The sequence below is a fragment of the Lynx canadensis genome, chromosome F2 (assembly GCF_007474595.2).
Source record: "Lynx canadensis isolate LIC74 chromosome F2, mLynCan4.pri.v2, whole genome shotgun sequence".
In the NCBI taxonomy this organism is placed as follows: domain Eukaryota; kingdom Metazoa; phylum Chordata; class Mammalia; order Carnivora; family Felidae; genus Lynx; species Lynx canadensis.
In genome coordinates, this window is record NC_044320.2 from 28,864,454 (window position 1) to 28,885,377 (window position 20,924).

The following is a 20,924-nucleotide window of genomic DNA, read 5'->3' on the forward strand; positions in this document are numbered from 1 at the left end:
AACAAAAAGTGGGGCATCTGGGTGGCTCAGTCAGTTAAACGTCCAAATCTTGATTTTTGGCTCAAGTCATAACCTCATAGTTGTGACACTGACCCCTGTGTTAGGCTCCATGTTGGGTGTGGAGCCTGCTTAAGACTCTCTCTCTCCCTCTCTTTCTTTGCCCCTCTCCTGCTCGTGTGTGTACATACTCTCTCTCAAAAACAAAACAAGAAAACCCAAACTAACAAAAAGTGGAAAAAAAATTTAAAAAGTTAACAAAGAGTGGGTTTGTTTTACGTTCAGGTTATATACTGTATTATGACTTCCATTTTACATTCACAGAATGTAACTTACTTGTTTCCATTAGTAAAGTTATAGGTAAATTGTATATCATTGCTTCTAGTAATCTTGCTTCTGTCTTGGTATTGGAATTTTAGAGCAATATAATTTGCCAGGAATCCTTTGTATGCTAAACATAACTACACAGAAAATTAAAAAAGAAATCAGTAATAATATCTTAGCTTTAAGTTGTTTTATAGCAATTCAAGTTAACTCAACTTAATCCAGTAAATAAATATTGATAATTTTCCATACAAAATATTTCAGAACACAGAGACAGGGATAATTAATTTCAGCCAATTAGGTATAGAAGAATTGTGAAAGATTTTCTAGAAGAGGAAGTGGAGTTGAACGACCTTACAATTAAGGATTAATTCCTTATTGTTTTCTTAGATATGGTTTCCTTAAAAAATGAAAATAATTCCCTCCCTTTAGTCATGTAGCAATGTAAAATTTAAATCCAGCTCTAAGTGAACTCTACCGTGGATGTAAAAGCCCAAACACACAAAGAGGAGATAAACACTGAAGTAGATTAATTGGGATGTGAATGCAGCTAAGCATTTAGAGGTAAAGATGCCTGTCACTGTAAAATGGTAGTTAAATACCAATCTTAATGGTCTACAACATCTTAAGCATACCAAATATATTTAGAACTTAGAACTTGAGGATGTATATCACAACTTGAGAATTTTAAAACCAGAGAAAGGGTAAACAAGACTATGATTGCTAATCTTAAATACCTATCCTAAAACTCCCATCTCTACTCATGCTTTCCCTTCACTTCTCCTTGACTGGATACCCAAGATCACTCTATGATGGCTATCCATTTTTGTTTCTTCTTAATAAATAAAATATATTGAGGAGATTATACATTTTTAATTGTTTTAATATTTAAATTCATGTGCAAGTAATTTTCTCTGAAATTATAAGATAAAGCAGAATACGTGTGCGTGATATTACATATTTTTTTCATTTTTTTTTTGAAAACCAACAGAAGAGGAAATCACAAGGCCCCAGAATGTGAACCACAGTACCTGTCTAATGTGACATGATTTCACATGACAAGCAGTTTTCCCTGTCTTATATTTCAGGAAATTTTATTATCAAGGTATTTTACAGATTAAATTAGCATATCATTTTGTTGAGTTCACCTGATTATAAGGAAATAATAAAATGTCTCCATATGGTAGTCTGTTTGGTTTAACATCTGTGGAGTCAAAGAGAACAGCTGGGTTTTTCAGGGAATAACGACCACAGTAAGCATCAGTTTCCGCTGTCTTCTGCCCTCTGTTAATATGTTCCTACAGAAACAGTAATATTTCAAATGAAAACATGTCTTATTGTCCTGCTTTATTCCCCCACATCTCCACCCAATTTGTTCAAGTTCCAACTTGGATCCATTGCTTCCCACACCACTTTAACTTGAAATATTCTCTCTTCTTTGAAAGTCTAATGCTCTCATCCTGTATCACTCCTTTGGCTCCACACTCATATAATCCCTTGTACCTGTATTTGGCTATTTCCTAAATCTTATATTTCTCCTTATATCATGAACTCTTAGGGATATTTATTCATTCCTTCCACAAATATTTTTTTACAATTTTTTTAAAGTTAATTTATTTTGAGGGAGACGAAGAGAGAGTGAGGGAGGGAGGTACAGAAAGAAAGGCAGGGACAGAGGATCTGAAGCAGGCTCTGTGCTGACAGCAGAGAGCCCAATGCAGGGCTCACACTCACAAACTCCCAAGATCACGACCTGAGCGGAAGTCGGATGCTCAACCGACTGAGCTACCCAGGCACCCCTCCACAAATATTCATTCAGTGTTCACTATGTGCCAGGTTATTGTTTGTTAATTTGTTTTTTGTTGAATCTTCAAGGTTCAAGTGGTGAAGAACACTATCCCTATATGGGATATTTCCTATCCCATGAAGTTTGGGACAAAGGAACTAAGGATTATAATACTGATGTTGAAGTATTATACATATATAATTATGAGGTTGAAGAGAGGCCTCTAACTCACATATAAAGCATCAAGAAAGATAACTCAGAGGAAGCACTACATGAGTTGTCTTTAAAGATAAACAAGACTCATTTCAAAGGAAAGATGGACTAAGGAGCTTCAGGGAGAGGGTAAAATAAGTGAAATAAGCAGGGATGTAAGAAGATGGTGCTGGGAAATGCAAATAATCAAAGTAAGATAGAGCAAAGAACGTGTGCCAGGATGATGATGGGAAATGAAGAAAGGAAAGAGCATAGTGTAAATTACTGTGCAATTCCCAAGGCTGCTGGCACTACATTCAGGATAGGAGAACCCAAGTACATACATGTTTATTAAATTAATTTGAAATGAGAGCCAATTAAATGGAAATATTTTCCTTTTTTTTTCACTAATAAATCTGCTCATTTAAACAGATTTAAAGCATGTGATTTAAAGCATGTGATAAATATTTTTAAGGATTAATATTTATTTCTAAGGTATTGATCTGAACCAAATCACTAGCCTATATAGTCCTTATTCTTATGGTATTCATTTGGAAATGGTGAATATCTGGCTTCCTCGGATTTTCAAAATAAGAATTAGGAAGATAAGAGTATTCTGAAATTTTCTTTACTGTACATCAAAGAAAAGTTCTTATACCTCACCAAGAGAGAAATAAGGACAAGTATTTTACTAATTGACCAGAGGGTGATCTCAAAAATCAAGGGAAGCCCTACTACAAATTATATGCTCAGAAGCCAATGAGGAAACAGGATATACTCTGCGTCCAAGTAAAGAAAACAAGTAAAACACCCTATAGATCTTATATTGTCCATCATCTTTCTTACTTTCCCTTGATCGAGAAAATTCATATGTGGTGAATTTCACAAATGAATCACACTATAATGCAAGGAGATGATAAAGCAGACCTTACCAATAAATGTGTAACAAATTATTTTTGCAATTTGACAATAGGAATTAATGTTAGTCCAGAGAGAATCACAAGATTCCAAGCATTGATACGAATTCTTATTTGGTCAGTTTCACTGTTCATTTACATTCCATACCAGGTTAAAATCAGACTCATAATCTCTAAAGTATTTCACAACAAATCCTTCTTCAAAATTTGCAATTTGCGGTGGACACTTGGCAGTAACCATTTCTTCTACGGCTGCCTGAAACTAAATTAAAAATATGAGCTTTAGTAACTTCTTTTTCATGAAGAGTTAGAACATTTATACTATTACTACTCATTCCACTAATTAGTTATAACTGAACATTTGCATAATTCCCATACTTCAGCCATCATTATGAGATCATTTCCTAAATAATTTTAAGTTAATATGTAATAATTTTAGTGTCTAGTGACTTTTTCAAGAGTTTTATTTTAGAATCACAATAGTTACATCCAATTGGGTAACATTAGCTTACACTGTTGTTATGTAAGGTAGACATACTTGTTTAGTAGTTTTTTTTTAAAGAGGGCAATGAGGCAAACCTAAATGAATTAGCACTCAATTAAACAGGTTCCAAGTGAATAGTTTTTCCCATTAGCTCAAAATTAACTGGAAAAAACTATACACTGTATTCTGTTTTTCAAAATATGCAAATACAATATACAAAATATACAATGTATTCTGTTTTTCAAAAGAAGAGATTCAGATACTATAAGACTGTATTGATGGGTTATTTTAAAAATAATAAATGATCTTGGATTATATAGGAATTGGTACACATTTATTCACAAGTTTTCCTGTAATTTCCACATCTACTTCTCTTGCAAAGCACAGATATAATTAGCATTTAGAATTAAGGAGATAAAGTAAGATGTTAATCATCAAACAAATATTAACCTAAACTCATTGTGTAGATAGTTGTCAAAATTCAATAACTCCCAAGCAAACATTCTTTCTACAAAAACAGCTGCCCCACACAGAGATACAATGGATCCTGTTGGCACAGATCTAAGAACCCCCCCTTTCATCCCCTGTGTCTCTGTGATGTTTCCTCCCTTCTCCACTCTCTATGGGTTGGCTCCAACCCACCATGTCAAGTAAATGAGTGTATTACCGCTCCTTAAAGTGTGGGGTTTATTTTGTTTTCTTTTGTTTTACTAGAAAGGTGATATTTAAATAGCTTTCTATTTAACAAATTAGCTAAGAGCATACTTCAGCTTCTGATGACCATGGGGTCAGAGGCTTCGAAGTGATTCCATCCCAGTTTAGTGTGAATGTGTCCAAACTGGGTTTTCCTTTGATTTGTTCTGTAATATCCAGGGTGACATTGTTCCCTTCAATCATTTCATAACCAAGCGGATCAAAGTCTCCTGCGATGAAGTACCAAATAGGATTTGAAGATGTTAATAAAATACCAATATATCCATGAGTAACAAAATTGGTTTTATTGTATTATCACAAAAAAGGGGGGATGAATGGGGAAGATGTGGATCCTTGAATTTGAGCTAAAGATTTAGCCGTAGCAGAAACAGCAAAATAACAGATAAAGTGCTATTCATTTAAGGTTCAATATCCATGGCTTAAAATAAAGTGTTACGGGATCAACAAAAGGAGGTATTGGGACCATGAGGTAAAGATCAACGACCAGTGGGATATTCCAAAACTTCTTTTCGTTTTGTCCCAGTACCATTATCATAGTATAGAGGGCTAGGCTGGGATATTGCTATTTTCTTTAAACATGAATACAGTACAAAACTGAATTCCAGGAAATAGCCTGAAGCCTGGGAGGCCTGTTAATACAATCTCACTTTAAAAGAAATAAGGGCTTGTCCTCAGATTTATCTCTGCTTTGGGAAGATGCTTCACCATTGGAAACCCACTGACCTCTGTTGGGTAGAGTCCTAGAATTTGATTTGGTACTTATGATTTTGGTACTGTATTTCTTAAGGCTGCTGAAGCTGTAAAATTTCTCTCTGAACTATAGATGTATTCCTCGGAGAACAAGGATCACCATATCTTCATTTATACAGCATTTTTGACAATCTAAACTTTGGGAAATTTTTAGAATTTCAATTCATGTTAAATGAAATTCTTTGCCCTCCATCCAACAAGCAAATTAAACAATTTTATAAAATGAGAAATAAACAATGAATTGGAAAATAATTATTGCCCAAAGCAAAGTAAATACATACATATTCAGGGACCTATTTTTGAACTAGATAGCCCAAATACTAAATTTGGTCGTTAAACTTGACTTTAAGACTTGAAAATGCAAAACATTAATAGGAAGTTAATAGCTATTGCTTGAAAAGGACAGAGAGGTAAAAATAATTTTGGTAAATGCTGTCTTAAACACAGGTGAAATGTTTTCTTTCAGTTTTTGTTTTTGTATGTTTTTTTTTTCTCACTGTAGGAATTCTCAGGGATTTTATTATTCTAATGAGATCTGTCAATCTTCAAGGATAAGCTGGGGTATGCAGTTTCCCATGTGGATTTGACCACAGAATCCTTTCATCAGGCAAGATCTGGTTAGACTAGTGTCTCCCAAGACATGCTAACTACTTAAAGCTCATTTCCAGAATTCATATCTTTGCTAATTTTTTCTAAATATGAAGTAGCCTATTATACAGATAGTGCATTTATGGTATATATAGTGTTTCTCATGCATTGAAGCTGTACATTCCTTGAAATAGGACTAAAATTTTAATTACAATAGAAAAAAATTGACCATTTATTTTCTATTTCTCCTAAAAGTGATCAAGGCTATGAATCCACTTCTTTCTCTGCCATTTTATGGAATTTTTACTTTTTTTTACTTTTTTTTATTTTTTATTATATGAAATTTATTGTCAAATTAGTTTCCATACAACACCCAGTACTCATCCCAAAAGATGCCCTCTTCAATGCCCATCACCTACCCTCCTCTCCCTCCCACCCCCCATCAACCCTCAGTTTGTTCTCAGTTTTTAAGAGTCTCTTATGCTTTGACTCTCTCTCCCAATCTAACCTCTTTTTTTCCTTCCCCTCCCCCATGGGTTTCTGTTAAGTTTCTCAGGATCCACATAAGAGTAAAAACATATGGTATTTGTCTTTCTCTGTATGGCTTATTTCACTTAGCATAACACTCTCCAGTTCCATCCACGTTGCTACAAAGGGCCATATTTCATTCTTTCTCATTGCCACGTAGTATGGAGTTTTTAATTTTTTCAGTGGAGCTTTAGAGAATATAAATTTGTTTCTTAGAGAAAAATTTACAGAAGTACAAAATGAGATACATGCTTACCTCTAGTTGATATAAACGTTACCATGTAAACATAGCTTTGGGAGTTTTGTGTTCTTATTACTTGAACTGTATCTGGTTTTATAGACCAGAGGTCATTTAAAGCTGATTGCAGTATGAAGTCAGAAGCATCACCAGGTACCAAGACTTGGATGAATTAAAAAAAAATAAAAATAAAAAGGCAAATGATTAGGGGCCTTAATTAAAAAAAAAAAAAAGAAAAGAGTTGCAATCTTTCTGCACTAACCACAGCCAGCACTGATGTCTTATATTTGAATTTTTAAAGCACCCGTAGTCTGTATCATATATTATCATTTAATAAAATTGTGTTTTGAAAGTAATTCTAGTTCAATAATAGTGACTACTTCATTGGATTGTAATTTCCTAAAGATCAGGATCGTATTTTATTGTTTTAATATTCCCATGGTAATAAGCATTGTTATTACCATTTGTTATTATTGTTATATAAGCTATTTGGAAAACAGTAAACACCCATTAATATTTACTTATTGAAACAATTAACAGAAATAGAAAACTTATATTTTCAGGTTTATTATAAAATATAGAGACGGAATATTTTTGTTAACAGATAAATTAGTATCTCATAGCTTTTTTTTTGAGAAATTGGAATATTTACTTCTCTGTAATGATGAATTTAATTCTTATCTTAACTTATCCCTGTGAGTCACAGACACATAAAACCCTTCTATGCACTTAGATATACATTTATTGTGATCATTACAAAAGAAAATGATAGTATATACCAGGAAGTTGTTTTTACTGATACCATTTTTTATCCCAGTCCAAAGGTTTTTCTTCATAATACATTTTTAGCTTCTTTGTCTAGCACACTATTAAAACAATATTTTCCAGAAAGAACTAGACTAGACTAAATTTTTATAATTTCATCTATAAATGAAGAGAAATGAAATCTCCTTTATTATTTGCAACTTACCAGTTTTTTCCATGTTATAGATTAATCTATAATGGTAGTGGGAACATGAATTGGCTTCCACGCATGGGCTGGTTACTGTTATCTTTTGAACTTCACTCCTTGCAGTAGTTCTTTCCCAGTTTTCCAATGTTATAACCTATTTCCCAATTTAAAAAAAAAATCTTCACTGTATAGAAAAGCACGTTTAAAAAGCATGATAGTCAATTATTCAATGCTTCTTTATTGCTCTATTTTACTGCAAATGATAAAATATTTTAAAGTTTCAGTCTTATCAAATAACAGCCTCTTTCATTTATAATACAGATACTTCTAACCACAAGTCAATAATTTTCCATGACTGCTTTCCCCTCAAGTAGTATCTTCCATAGTAAAATTAATAACCAAATAGAGCTATCTTGGAACGTTAACTTTCTACAAAGCAGATCTATCATCACAGCAAACCTGTATTTCCTGGACAATTGTCGACTGGGATCTGATAACTTGTTCTTCATTTACTGCATCTTCTGTTTGTTGCTCAGTATAGACATTTCTATACTGGTACAAGCCAACATCAACAAAGGCACTCAGTCTATACTCCTGCAGCAAGATTTCAATGTAATACCTGAAAAATATGAAATTTTTTCCAATGAATAAAATTTCAACACTATATAAAATACCTGCCTATTAAATGATTTATGTTGTAGTATCCCTGATTTTAAATATTACACTTTCATGGCAGTTTTTTAAAAATAAAATGAATTATGTAGGGTATCTGCACTAGAGATACAGAGTTGTCCCCATTCGTGACTAATTCATTCAGTTTTGTCAATAGATATTTATTGAAAAAAGATACATTCCCCTCTCCTATCCTCAAGAAGCTTAAAACAAAATTACATTGTAGATTATAATGCAAACTCCCTGGCATAAAACACAGAAGGCATGCAGAGTTTAAATACTCTAATGTATATAAGAAAATAACAGGCAGACTTAGACATATCATGTTTTGTATCTGAGTGGTTAAATGTTGTCAGGGATGGAAGTTCCTTTCTAGTTCCTTGAATAATGACTCCAGTTAAAACTGGGGAAATAAAACACTGCTTCAGGAAACTATTACTGATTAGATTGATCATGGCCTCTCCAACAAGCTGGATCATCTAATTGCATGTCCAGGATAAGGCATTTGCTGACTGGCTGTTACAGGTGAGTGAAAAGCTACTGGTTACCTACTTAAATCTCAATCAATGTCACCATTGCTCCCATCTTTGGAGAGGCCAGCTGGGAGTTCCTCTAAATTGCCTCACATCATTTAACAGATACCCTTTTGTATATGAAGAATAAATATTCACAATTCATGAAAGACTCTGAATGAGGGACATTTATCACCTCTCATCTTTCTAGGATGATGAGGCTCTGGGTCATCCCCCTCATAGAACTGATACAGGAGGATTCCATCAGGCTCTTGGCTGCTCTGAGAATCTGTTTGCCAGCTCTACCAAATGAATGTGGGCAATACTAAGAAGTAGGGCTCAAAGAAGAACCATTAAATTCTGTACCCTGTTAGCAGCTTAAAAATATTAATTAGGCACTTTCTATGTATCACACACTAAACTGAGCACTTTATAGACATCATATTTAATCTTCACAAAATCCTGTAAAAAATATAATTCTCTTTGTTCATATGAATAACAGAGACAAAGAGAGTTTTAAAGATTAAAGGATTATTAAAAATTAGTGACTGATTCAAAGTAGAACAGGGTAATGAAAAAGAAATTCACTTAGAGATAGGGCTATATTATCTGAGTAGGATGAATTTGGCAAATGAGCAGCTACCTTTGGAAAGGTCTAGGGACCACTGTGCAATAAGCCAAGTACAGTGGCCTCAGTTTCAAAATTCACAGCCATCATTATAAGTATCAGTGTGTAAATTCCAAGCTGACTTGCAGAAAGCAGACAGCAGATGTATTAGGGCTCACTTTCATGTAAGCTCTACGCTCCTGCCAAGCAGGTAAACTAAATGCACTTTCCACGGCCAAGGCAAAGCCTGAAAGTGTATTAACACTTAATAGCAGTAGGGATTAATTAGGTGTTCTGTTTACCCTGAATTGGCCCACTGATCCTGGTTAAAAAAGCAAGTGTTTAAGTACATAAAGAAGTGATAGTAGAAGGAGGAGGATAGAAAGAATGGAACGCTTTCCCCATGTCATTATTACTAAGATTTCAGTGAGAACACTGAGCGTAATTGCTTTCAGGTACCTTTAATCCCAATCCTCTCTGTCTAGTTCCAACAGATCTTCATGGTGCTGTCAATATCTGGAAGGATGGTGTGATAGAATGAAGGGGGGAAAAACAACAATATCCTTCCATCTAGAAGTGAAGTCTATTTCTTCACCCCCCTTGAATCTAGATTTCGCCATTTGCTTTGGCCAATAGGATATTAGCAAAAGTGATACAAGCAGAGTCTTTAAAAAGATTATGTACAGTAGGAATTTCTTTCTTCACTGCTGGAAACCCATTCACAAATTTGACAAGCCTGGGGTAGCTCTTGGGAGGCAAAAGACCAGGTGGAGTGGGACATCCCAAATATCTAAGTTCCAGCCCTGCTAACTGAGGCTCCTGATATATAAGTGAGGCCATCCTAGGCCATCCATCACCAACTAGAGTAGACAGAACCAAAAGAACTGCCTGGCCAATCACAAACTTGAGTTGCTTAAATTACAAAATTTGGAGGGGGGGGGGCGGGGTGGTATCTTATGCAGCAAAACCTAACACATACAAATGATAAATGGAAGATGATATCACGGAGTCTTTAGATCTCCGTGTAACTTAGCTACTTTGAATTTATCATGTCTTTTACCTCTTGCTTTCCAGGAATCCTGAATGCCTTTTTGAATGGTATCTCATATTTGAATGAAACTCTCATTTTCTCCCTGGACTTGACCTTTCAGCACTAAGTGATATACTTCTTAAGGGTAGGGAGTAGATTTGAATATTTTTGTATTAAATTTCCTGGCCCAATATCTAAATCAGTGAATATTAAATATATGTTAGCTGTGTTAATAATTCATGTGGTTTTATGTTTCTTCTCTAGAAATATTCAAGAGCTCAGCTTAGATGGCTGAATTGACTGAAAGGTCCTAGTAAGAAACTAAGAACAGGATCAAGTAAATTTCACAAAATTATAATTTCTGCAACAGAAATATTTGGATTTCAAATTTCCCTGGTTAGATGAATGTCAATATTCTTGGAAATACAGAAGAAATTTTTAATAAAATTATAGAGAATGACCAATTATAAATTAAGCCAATGAAATAACATCATTTCTACCAATAAAACAAATTGACAGGGGCGCCTGGGTGGCGCAGTCGGTTAAGCGTCCGACTTCAGCCAGGTCACGATCTCGCGGTCCGTGAGTTCGAGCCCCGCGTCAGGCTCTGGGCTGATGGCTCGGAGCCTGGAGCCTGTTTCCGATTCTGTGTCTCCCTCTCTCTCTGCCCCTCCCCCATTCATGCTCTGTCTCTCTCTGTCCCAAAAATAAAATAAACGTTAAAAAAAAAAATTAAAAAAAAAAACAACAAATTGACAATGTTTTTAGATATAAACTTACAGTTCTTAAATACTACATAACAGTTTAATGAAAATTAAAAAAACCTTACTCTTTTCCTTTCTGAAGATGAATGTCATCTGAACTTTGTGTTGGACTGGAAAAATAATTGTTGGCATTGGAAGAATGATATGCAATCTTCACCTTATCCCAAAGAGAGAGAGAGAGAGAGAGAGAGAGAGAGAGAGAGAGAGAGGAGAACTTATTAATAAACTTTTCAGCATTTATTTATCATTTATTATTTCTGTCAGTCCTAGAACTTTCATGAACAGAAAATGTGAAACTACATATTTTTCTTCTAAGATCTGTTATCCATGGTGAAATCCAGTGTTTAAAAATTATCAAAGTTCACTTCATACTTTCCACCCTTACCTAACGTCAGAACCACTATACCATAAATACACACAAACCACAGATTTTCCACAATTAGTACTGCGATGGAAAATAGAAAGATATATACCAGGAGGAAGGTTAATATTGTTAAATAAAACATCCTCTTGCTCTGTGGAGAGGTTTTAGGGGTTTAATCTACAAGAGATCACCAAAAGTAGGTCTGAAAGATGCCAAGGTCACTAAATGGGTCTGCATGCCAGATTGAGAAAATTCTGGGCTTCCCATCAGGAAAGATTATACTATCTTTGGAGGAAACGTGCTGAAAAGCTATGGTAAAATTAGAAGTCATATATTACAGGCAACAGTTTAAATTTGTTCCTCCAGGTTGGGGGGCAATCTTGCCATGTACATGGAGTCATAAAATGTTCTTTTGATTTGGTTCATTAGTTTCACATTTATGAAAACTCCTAAAGAAATCATTAAAATGCAGAATAATTTAATGAACACTAATGTTCAACGGAGTATTATTTGTGGTCATTAAAAGTCAGAAGTAAACTAAAAACTTTATCCACATGCACAAAGTTATACAGGTTTAGTAAACCCATGCAATAAAACACTTTTTAGTCATTAAAAATTGTGTTGTGTAAATTATTTAATAAAATGTGAAAATATTTATATGTGACAAAAATGACTGTGAAATTGGATGTGTGATCTTATGTCTATAAAAAAAAAACTGGGGTGCCTGGGTGGCTCAGTCAGTTGAGTGTCTGACTTCAGCTCAGGTCATGATCTTGCAGTTTGTGAGTTCGAGCCCCGCATCAGGCTCTGTGCTAACAGCTCAGAGCCTGCAGCCTGCTTCAGATTCTGTGTCTCCTCCTCTTTCTGTCTCTTCCTCCCATGCTCATGTTCTCTCTCTGTCTCTCAATAATAAATAAACGCTAAAACATTTTTTTAAATAAAAAAAACCAAAATAGACACAAAAAGAAATGATAGACTTTAATGTCATGACCAAGTAATAGTGAAATAGATGTAGTAGAATAGTGAAATATTTTCACTCTTTCCCAAATTGCCTAAGTATGGTTATAATTCTTCCATAATTAAAATGATATTTAAAGGAAATACGCATGTTTTTCCCTTCCTAGAGCAAGTTTAGATACAGGAAAGCATTTTTTTTAGGCCATGGGTTTTCTATGATGACTTTATAGTTCATATAACACATGTTAAAATAGCCAAGAACCCAATCACATGAAAATATCTCTCATAACCTCTTTAATATATGCATTGGTTTGGATTAGAATAGATGAGATACATATAAAGGTTGCCATATTGCTTTTGTAATATTAAATAGTATTCTGTGGCTTCCTTACCTTATCTTTTGGATGTCCAGTTTGGCTGAAATAAATGGCATAACGGTCATCACCTTTAATGTAGAATCTATAGACATCAGATTCTGGAGCCACCAAAAATCCACTGAAGCGTGCAACAAATGTATCTTGCTCCATAGGCCAGATATAGGAAGCTGAATCTACCCAACTGGCACCCATGTACCCCGGTGTTTTCTCATTGTATTCAAGTATCTCTTCAAGATGTACTGGCCTACTATTATTCCAGAGCTCAAGCTTTAGGCCTCTCCCACCTGAATGTAACAAAAAAGTATTCTCATCAGAATTTTGATGTGGTGTCTCAATGGCCCTCTACGTGGGTGGTGGTTATAAATTATTCTACTGTTATTCACATTTTTAGAGCATGCATGTTAACGAAACAATTGCACATACCTGTACATATACCTGTATCCACAGTATAGAGTGCTGTTAAGATAGTCTACAATTTATTTATGATTATTTCATATATTTGCACCTCAGATTCTACATATGTAAAATAGGAGTGATATTACTATTTGTGTGGTTGCTATGGGGATTAGATATTAGTGCTTTACTTAAGATAATAATATAATAATTATTACCTATGACATGACTCATGTTGTTTTATATAGTTAAATCTCAAAACTTCATGGTTCAGACCATTTGATTTCAAAACCTTTGCCTGATTACTCTAACAAAAGTTACTCTACTAATGGTTTACAAGTAATCAAGGAACAGACAGTGTTGGCTTTAAGATTTGTCATTATTTGTTCTTCTTCTTTTTGACACTACAACTGCTATGAATTCATCTCCTTCTTGGACAGAATCAGAGAGAATTATCATTAAAGTTAACCTACACTTGCCAATGTAAACTCTGTAATTAACAGTTTTTTCCTAATCATAAGGGAGCCATCTCACTTTTTTTCTTTTTTCTTCCTTGAAACACAACAATCAGACACATGCCTTCTTTCAGCAGCCTTAAGCTGTTCTGGAGCGGCTGGATCTAGAAAACAAAGGCTCCTCCTCTTCAGCTGAGTTTGTTCAGAGAGAAGTTTGTGCGTCTCAAACTTCTGCACCAGCAGTGTGCTCTGATATACACAACTCTCTTTAAAGTTACCAACTGTGATTATCAAAATTCTCTTCTGAAACTGGTCATTTTTTTCTAATGTCATCCAAAACAAGGAAATTTAAGAGGCTGATAAATGTAATTTTCTTGGCTCCAAATACCAACCAGTGATACAATTAAAAACCAATTTCACTTTGTGCACAAGATATGAGAAACACACCCTCAGATCCAGGCACAACCTCTCAGTGCTATCACTGCAGATGTCACTTTGGCCACAGGCCAAAGTCTGGAAAGAATTTTGAGTCCCCTTTCTCCCATCCCGTTATCACTCTTAAAACATTCCAGACAAGTAAGGATTTAACCTCTCCCATTTATTTTTTAACCACAGAAAGGCATTTATACAATTTCCATGTAGCCTGCACCAACATTTAGTAATCTCATTTAATTTTAAATAAAGTCACCACTGAACTCATTCAATAGAGATGTGTTGTTTTCAGTAGGGTGTCTGAGGAATTTAGGCATGGTGCAGCTTTGATGCAGCTATTTTAATGCAAATATTTCCTGATCCAAAAACTAGGAAGAAATTTATTATAATTCTCACCACAAATTCTAAATAGTTCAAATATTTTTTGTTACTAATTGTTATGGGCTGAATATTTGTATCCCTTCCAAAACTTGTATAATGAAACCTAATGCCCAATGTGATGTTATTAGCAGGGGGGGGGGCCTTTGGGAGGTCGTTTAGGTCATGAGATTGGACCTAATCTCATAAATGGAATTAGAGTCCTTATAACAGAGGCCCCACAGAGCTCTCTAGACCCAGGAAGGTGCCATCTATGAGGAGGCAGGCCTTCATCCAATCTGCTGGTACCATGATCTGGGACTTCCCAGCCTCCAGAGCTGTAAGATACACATGTTGGTTGTTTATATGCTACCTGGTCTATGGTGTTCTGTTTTAGCAGCCTGAATGTACTAAAGCCCTAATGATATATGTCTTCTTACATAAATGCAGAAATGGCTGTTCTCTCTTCTGGTAACTTACCTGGATATACAGTTCTGAGAACATCAGGTTTAGGGGGTGTCTTGCAGCATATGCTATTTTCTGTGACATTCAAAATATCACAGGCTTGGCCTAGAAAGAAGCAAGGTGTAAAGCTATTGCTACAGAGCTCCATAATGTAAATCACAATCAGCTTATCTTGAAATACTTTTTTGATAAAAACCAAGTTGCATAAGCAAAGAAACAAAGCTGGGGGTTCTTCATTTCCTTTATGTGTTCTCCATGAAAGCTTATCACTCATTAATTGTCATACTTTTACATGGTAATGTTTTCCTGGCAAAACATCACAAGCCTGGGTTAGAAAATTTTGTAATTTCTGAGAAACAAATTTTTAAAAAATGATAAAACTATGTCACTCTAAGAGATTTCACTCTGAGTCCAAAGTGAAGCTTTCTATTTTGTCTCCTACAGAAAAAGTGCTGAATAAACTCATGATGTTCAGAATCTGCAATAGCAGATGATCCCAGCCCTCTTAGGTAAGATAAATAAATAAAATGGCACTATAGTCCAAGTTCTCCAAATGAAAACAACAGAGATAATAATTTGTAAATGGTATTTTCACAGGCAGACTGAAACCAAAACAGACAGGGTCTAAATGAGAATGATTATACTTCTACAAAAGCACAATTTGAATTGAACAAAGAGTCTATGGTTTAGACTTCCAAGTGTCCCTCACAGTCAGAGCCTAATGTAAGGTGAGTCCATTAAGTATTTACTGACATGAGAATCACAGCCCATGAAAAGTGAGGCAAGGGTTAGCAAATGGAGGAAGGTATCTTTTCCAAGTCTTGCCTGGTGGCCTGGAAAACATACTTCAACACTACCTTTCATGATTCTGAATGCTCTGTGAATGCAAGGTAATTGAACTAGAAAACAGTGCATTTGAACAGCATATTAAACCAACTTAGCCCATTTTGTTTGGAGCAAGGGAAAGATACATAAACAAATCATTATTTTCAAGAAGTTACTGATGATTTCTCAACACCCCAAAAATTAACAATCCAATTAAAAGTGGGCAGAAGACACAAATAGACACTTTTCCAAGGAAGACACACAAATGGCCAAAAGACCAATGAAAAGATGCTCAACATCATTCATCAGCAGCGAAATACAAATCAAAACTACAATGAAATATCACCTCACACCTGTCAAATGGCTAAAATCAACAACACAAGAAACAGCTATTGGCAAGGATGTAGAGAAAGGGGAAACCTCTTGCACTGTTGGTGGGAATGCAAATTGGTGCAGCCACTCTGGAAAACAGAACAAGATTCCTCAAAATGTTAAAAAAAATTATCCTATGATCCAGCAATTGCACTACTAGGTACTTACCAAAGAATACAAAAATACTAATTCAAAGGGATACATGCACCCCAATGTTTATATCAGCATTATCTACAATAGCCAAATTATGGAAACAGACCAAGTGTCCATCAAGTGATGAAAGGATAAAGTGGAGATGGTACACACACACACACACACACACACACACACACACAATGGAATATTACTCAGCCATAAAAAGAATGAAATCTTGTCATTTGAAATGACGTAGATGAAGCTAGAGAGTATTATGCTAAGTAAAATAAGTCAGAGAAAAACAAATACCATATAATTTCACTCATACGTGGAATTTAAGAGACAAAACCACCGAGCAAAGGGAAAAGAGAGAGAAAGAGAGAGAGAGAGAGAGAGAGAGAGAGAGAGAGAGAGAGAGAAGCAAACCAAGAAACAGACTCTTAACTATTGAAAACAAGCTGATGGTTACCAGAGGAGAGGTGGATGGGGGATGGGTTAAATAGTTGATGGGGATTAAGGCATGCACTTGTTGGAATGAGCACTGGATGTTGTATGGAAACCAATTTGACAATAAATTATATTTTTAAAAATGCAAAAAAAACCCACCTTTTAAAAAAAGTCACAAGTTAAAAGAAAAAGGAATTACTGAGGATTTAAAATCTTAAACCTGGTTGCCACATTAATGGCAATGAAGTACCATAAAAATTTAACATGCTATAGTTATATTTGCATGTCAACTGTATCACAATATCAGATCCTAAAACACAGTATATAAATTAAAAATATTTTATGTTCTTGGTTTTAATATTTGAAACATATTTACATACAAACTTCAAAATAACACACATGATATTTAAAAATCTTATTGCCTCAGTTTTAATATTTATGCAGGTGACCAGTAAGGATTCATAGAGATAGAGATATAAATGTTAGATGAGGTTATTTTATATTAATTTCTTTTCTTCAAATCACATTTTGGTTGGCTCATGGGCATATTCCTTAAAAGTAGAAAGTACCATGGCAGAGGGCTGTATCAGAATAAGTATGTACCCAATTGCATGGACAGACATGCAGTCCTTTGCTCATCAAGGTAGGTAAGGTCATTATGATCAAGTGGGCAGATCCCCTCTATTACATTCATCCTCTATCTCCCTTTTGAGCTACACAGCTTCCTACCTTGAACTGGTCTCAACCAGACACATAAAAATGATGTATAATGAGAGAACCAAGCCATATGTACATTTGTAAAGATAGAACACATTAATGCTCTTTCCAGAGCCAACATCATCAGTGATTCCTGATGTCCAGATAAAACACAGTCAGTGAAAAGGGAATGAGAAGAGTATCCCCATGTACTTCACATTTCCCCATAACCAACCCCCTGAGAATTATACAACAGCTCAAGAAAGGCATTTAAAAGTTTGCTAAATAGAGGGTTTATGTGTCTCAAAGTATGGTGGGGAATTTGTGGATGGCAACTACGATGCTACCACACAATGTCCTTTGGTGATGAACTCAGAGCCCAAGTCCTGGTCATGTAAGGCTGCAAGAAATAGCCCTCACTGAAAAGTAGCAATGGGAAAAGTATCAAGCCCCAAAACCAAATGCCCATGTGAAAATACTCAGCTTTAAAAGTAAGACATTAAGGGGGTGCCTGGGCGGCCCAGTCAGTTAAGTGTCCAACGCTGGGTTTCTACTCAGGTCATGATGTCACAGTTCTGCTGACAACACAGAGCCTGCTTGGGATTCTTTCTCTCTCTCCCCCTCCCTGGCTCAAGCTCGTGCTCTCTCTCAAAATAAATAAATAAACTTAAATAAATGTAAGACATTAATTGAAAAAAGACTATTATTCTGCTTACAAATTATTTAAAAGCCAGGATCTATTCTTATAATGTAATATATTAAAAGTCATAAAAAAATACCTCCAACTAGAACTCTGACTGGGAAATCTGTCTGATCAAAGAATCGTCCACTTATTGTTAGCATGGTGCCACCTTGAATGCTTCCTTGTGACGGGGAAATCATAGTGACCTCTGGAGAGAGGGAGGAGAAACACATTAAATAAAATTTCATGAACATTACACATAAACCCAAATGCTTGAGTTTTATAAATTTTCTAGATTACCTAGCCTTGGCACATAGCACAGCACAGGCACTGGATTACTAAATGAATGAATTAAATGTTTCAATTTGGTCTCTGGTGCAACCCTGCAAAAAGGACAATTAATATGGCTCTCACAGAGACCTACATCTCGTGGGAACCAGTCTTTAGTGCTGACTGGTACTAAAGAGATACTGGTAATGGAGGATGCAGAAATTAAGGAAAACCTGGGCTGAGCAGAGTTGTTTGATTCAAACAAAAAACACAGGAAAGCAAGAGAACAGCCTCTTTACCTCTATGCTCTTAAATAATAAGTTTTTCTTCTATTTCTGGGCCAATATCTTTATTTGTATTTTTATCATATGGTAATACATTAACTATGATTGGAAGTCTTCTGGCTTCATATATAAAAGTTTTAGGTATATTAGTAAAATAGCCAGTGCATGATATATGATAGATTCTTATTGAAATTTATTCTTATTAGTTCTATCTATCAAAGTTCTTTGTATTTTTACATATGAGTTTCACATTAAATAGAAAAAGCCAGGATATGTCATATGTGATTGATTCCAAGACACTTTTCTTCACGTTTGAACATCTCTGAAATCTGAACGTGCCATTCCATCAATCACTCCTGACCTGGAATGAAGTGTAATTCTTCCAGGAGGGTTTGTGTTTGCTTTTGACACTCTCCTAGGAGTCTACCAACCTGATATTTCTGTAAATTACAATAAATCATAATCTGCTTGAGGGTTCTTTTGGACCATACCGAGACCATAAATCTGAATACTTGCCTTGTAGATTAAACTGACAGTGGAGAATTTTTTTTCCTCCCTCAACCCACAGCCCAAGCAGAGACATGCAAATTTCTCTTCTGTCTTTCCCTTGTTTTTTCAACCTTCTATTTAAAATATAGTTTTCAGGGGTGCCTGGGTGGCTTAGTCCATTAAGCATCCAATTTCAGCTCAGGTCATGATCTCACGGTTCGTGAGTTCAAGCCCCACGTTGGCTCTGTGCTGAGCCTGAAGCCTGCTTCAGATTCTGTGTCTCCCTCTCTCTCTGACCCTCCTCCTCCACTCACATTCTGTCTCTCTCCCTGCCTCAAAAATAAATAAATATTAAAATATAGTTTTCAGGGACTTAGCTTAATGTCAGGGCTTCCTATTAGGCTCCCCATCTTGTGTGCTTTTCCTTTCTTAGCAATACATAAATTAATATAGTACCCTTAAATCATTATTATCTTCGATTTGATGAAAGTACACATATCCCCCTTCTGTCTCTCTCATTCCTTCTCTCTCTCTGTCACACACACACACACACACACACACACACACACACAGGTCACATACCTGCATATGTTTGAAACATTGAAATTTTATTTAGAGAAGAAACAAAATATGCCATTTTTTGTGGGAAACTCCTGTGTAAAAAAAAAGTAAAAATCCTTACTTTAAAATAAACTTTATTTTAGGAAAATGTTATTTTTTTAGTGATATAAATCATGTCATAATTTGCAAAAGAGCTGGACAGAACATTTTGGGAAGATAAAAATGTTCTATATCTTGATGTACTTATTGGTTACATAAATATAAAAGTATACAAATCAAATAGTCATCTGTCAGAACTTACTAAACTGCACACTTAAATTATGTACATTTTATTATATGCAAATTATACCTCAGTAAAGAATTCATATTAATGTAAAAAAATAGGATCACCCTTCATGCAGGCTCTTGTGTTGACGGCCCTCCTCTCTCCTCTCTTATAACCCATTTGACATCAGAGTAAGTAACATTACTGAACACTTATCAGATATCATGCTAAGGTTTTTAAGCTTTTAATCTAAGATTTTTTAAGCTTTAAACTTATTATGCCATTTTATCCTTACATTAACTCCATGAGGTAGGTACAAGTCAGAGAATCTACTTCTGTTACTCAAAATCACATGGGGAGTAAGTGGTAGAAATAGAATTTGAAGCCAGGCAAGTTGAGTCCTGACCCCTGGCTCCTATCCTGTATCCTACACAGTTCTCATCTTCTGCCACTCACTAATCTGCATGAAAGCACAATGAATGAAAGCAGGTTAACAGTAATGCACCAGAGTTAAGTCACCCTTCACAAACATAGAACCTATTCACATTTTTTGACAGACATAAGATTTGCACTTTCATAGCCTGGAGAGCGTGGACGGTAAGGAATCTGGTCCTACAAATTAAATGCTGTTCCCTTAATTACCTCAATGTAATTCATAATTAGAGAAGTTAAGAAATTCAAGTATTAAGACTTAAAGCCCATTCATTATATTTCTAACACACCAAACTAGAATCTAAAAGGATAAGGCAAATCTTGTGGTTGAGACCAACAGTAAACTACAAATCTGACCCAAGCACTATGATCCACATTTGCAAGACTAAAGGGTCTCTGCAAATACTGAATGCTAAATTAGTTATTTAAGAAGTTCATACTGGATTCATGTTTGTATGCTATAAGCCTTTCAATTGATTTCTCAAAGATCTGAAATGATGCCAGCTCCAAAAATATTGTCTGTGGCCAGATCCTGCGTCTGAAAAATTAACCCTGCTTCTTAAGTTGGTGGGAAAATTGCCTCCTGAAATAAAATTTGAATGTAATTTATT

General features: G+C 35.2%; 1 protein-coding gene across 1 annotated transcript in view; it reads right to left on the bottom strand.

Annotated features, from left to right (window-relative positions):
• The window catches only part of PKHD1L1 (PKHD1 like 1), a 165,880-nt gene that overhangs the window by 121,404 nt on the left and 23,552 nt on the right, over positions 1-20,924 (bottom strand). Inside the window, exons 10-21 of the mRNA XM_030303954.2 lie at positions 19,638-19,708; positions 18,110-18,220; positions 14,871-14,960; positions 12,769-13,037; positions 11,121-11,212; positions 7,930-8,089; positions 7,489-7,624; positions 6,537-6,680; positions 4,466-4,623; positions 3,365-3,478; positions 1,470-1,619; positions 334-458 (exon numbers count right to left, since the gene is read on the bottom strand). Of these exons, the coding sequence (XP_030159814.1) occupies positions 334-458; positions 1,470-1,619; positions 3,365-3,478; positions 4,466-4,623; positions 6,537-6,680; positions 7,489-7,624; positions 7,930-8,089; positions 11,121-11,212; positions 12,769-13,037; positions 14,871-14,960; positions 18,110-18,220; positions 19,638-19,708 (1,620 nt within the window). The remainder of the gene's footprint in view (positions 1-333; positions 459-1,469; positions 1,620-3,364; positions 3,479-4,465; positions 4,624-6,536; positions 6,681-7,488; positions 7,625-7,929; positions 8,090-11,120; positions 11,213-12,768; positions 13,038-14,870; positions 14,961-18,109; positions 18,221-19,637; positions 19,709-20,924) is intronic.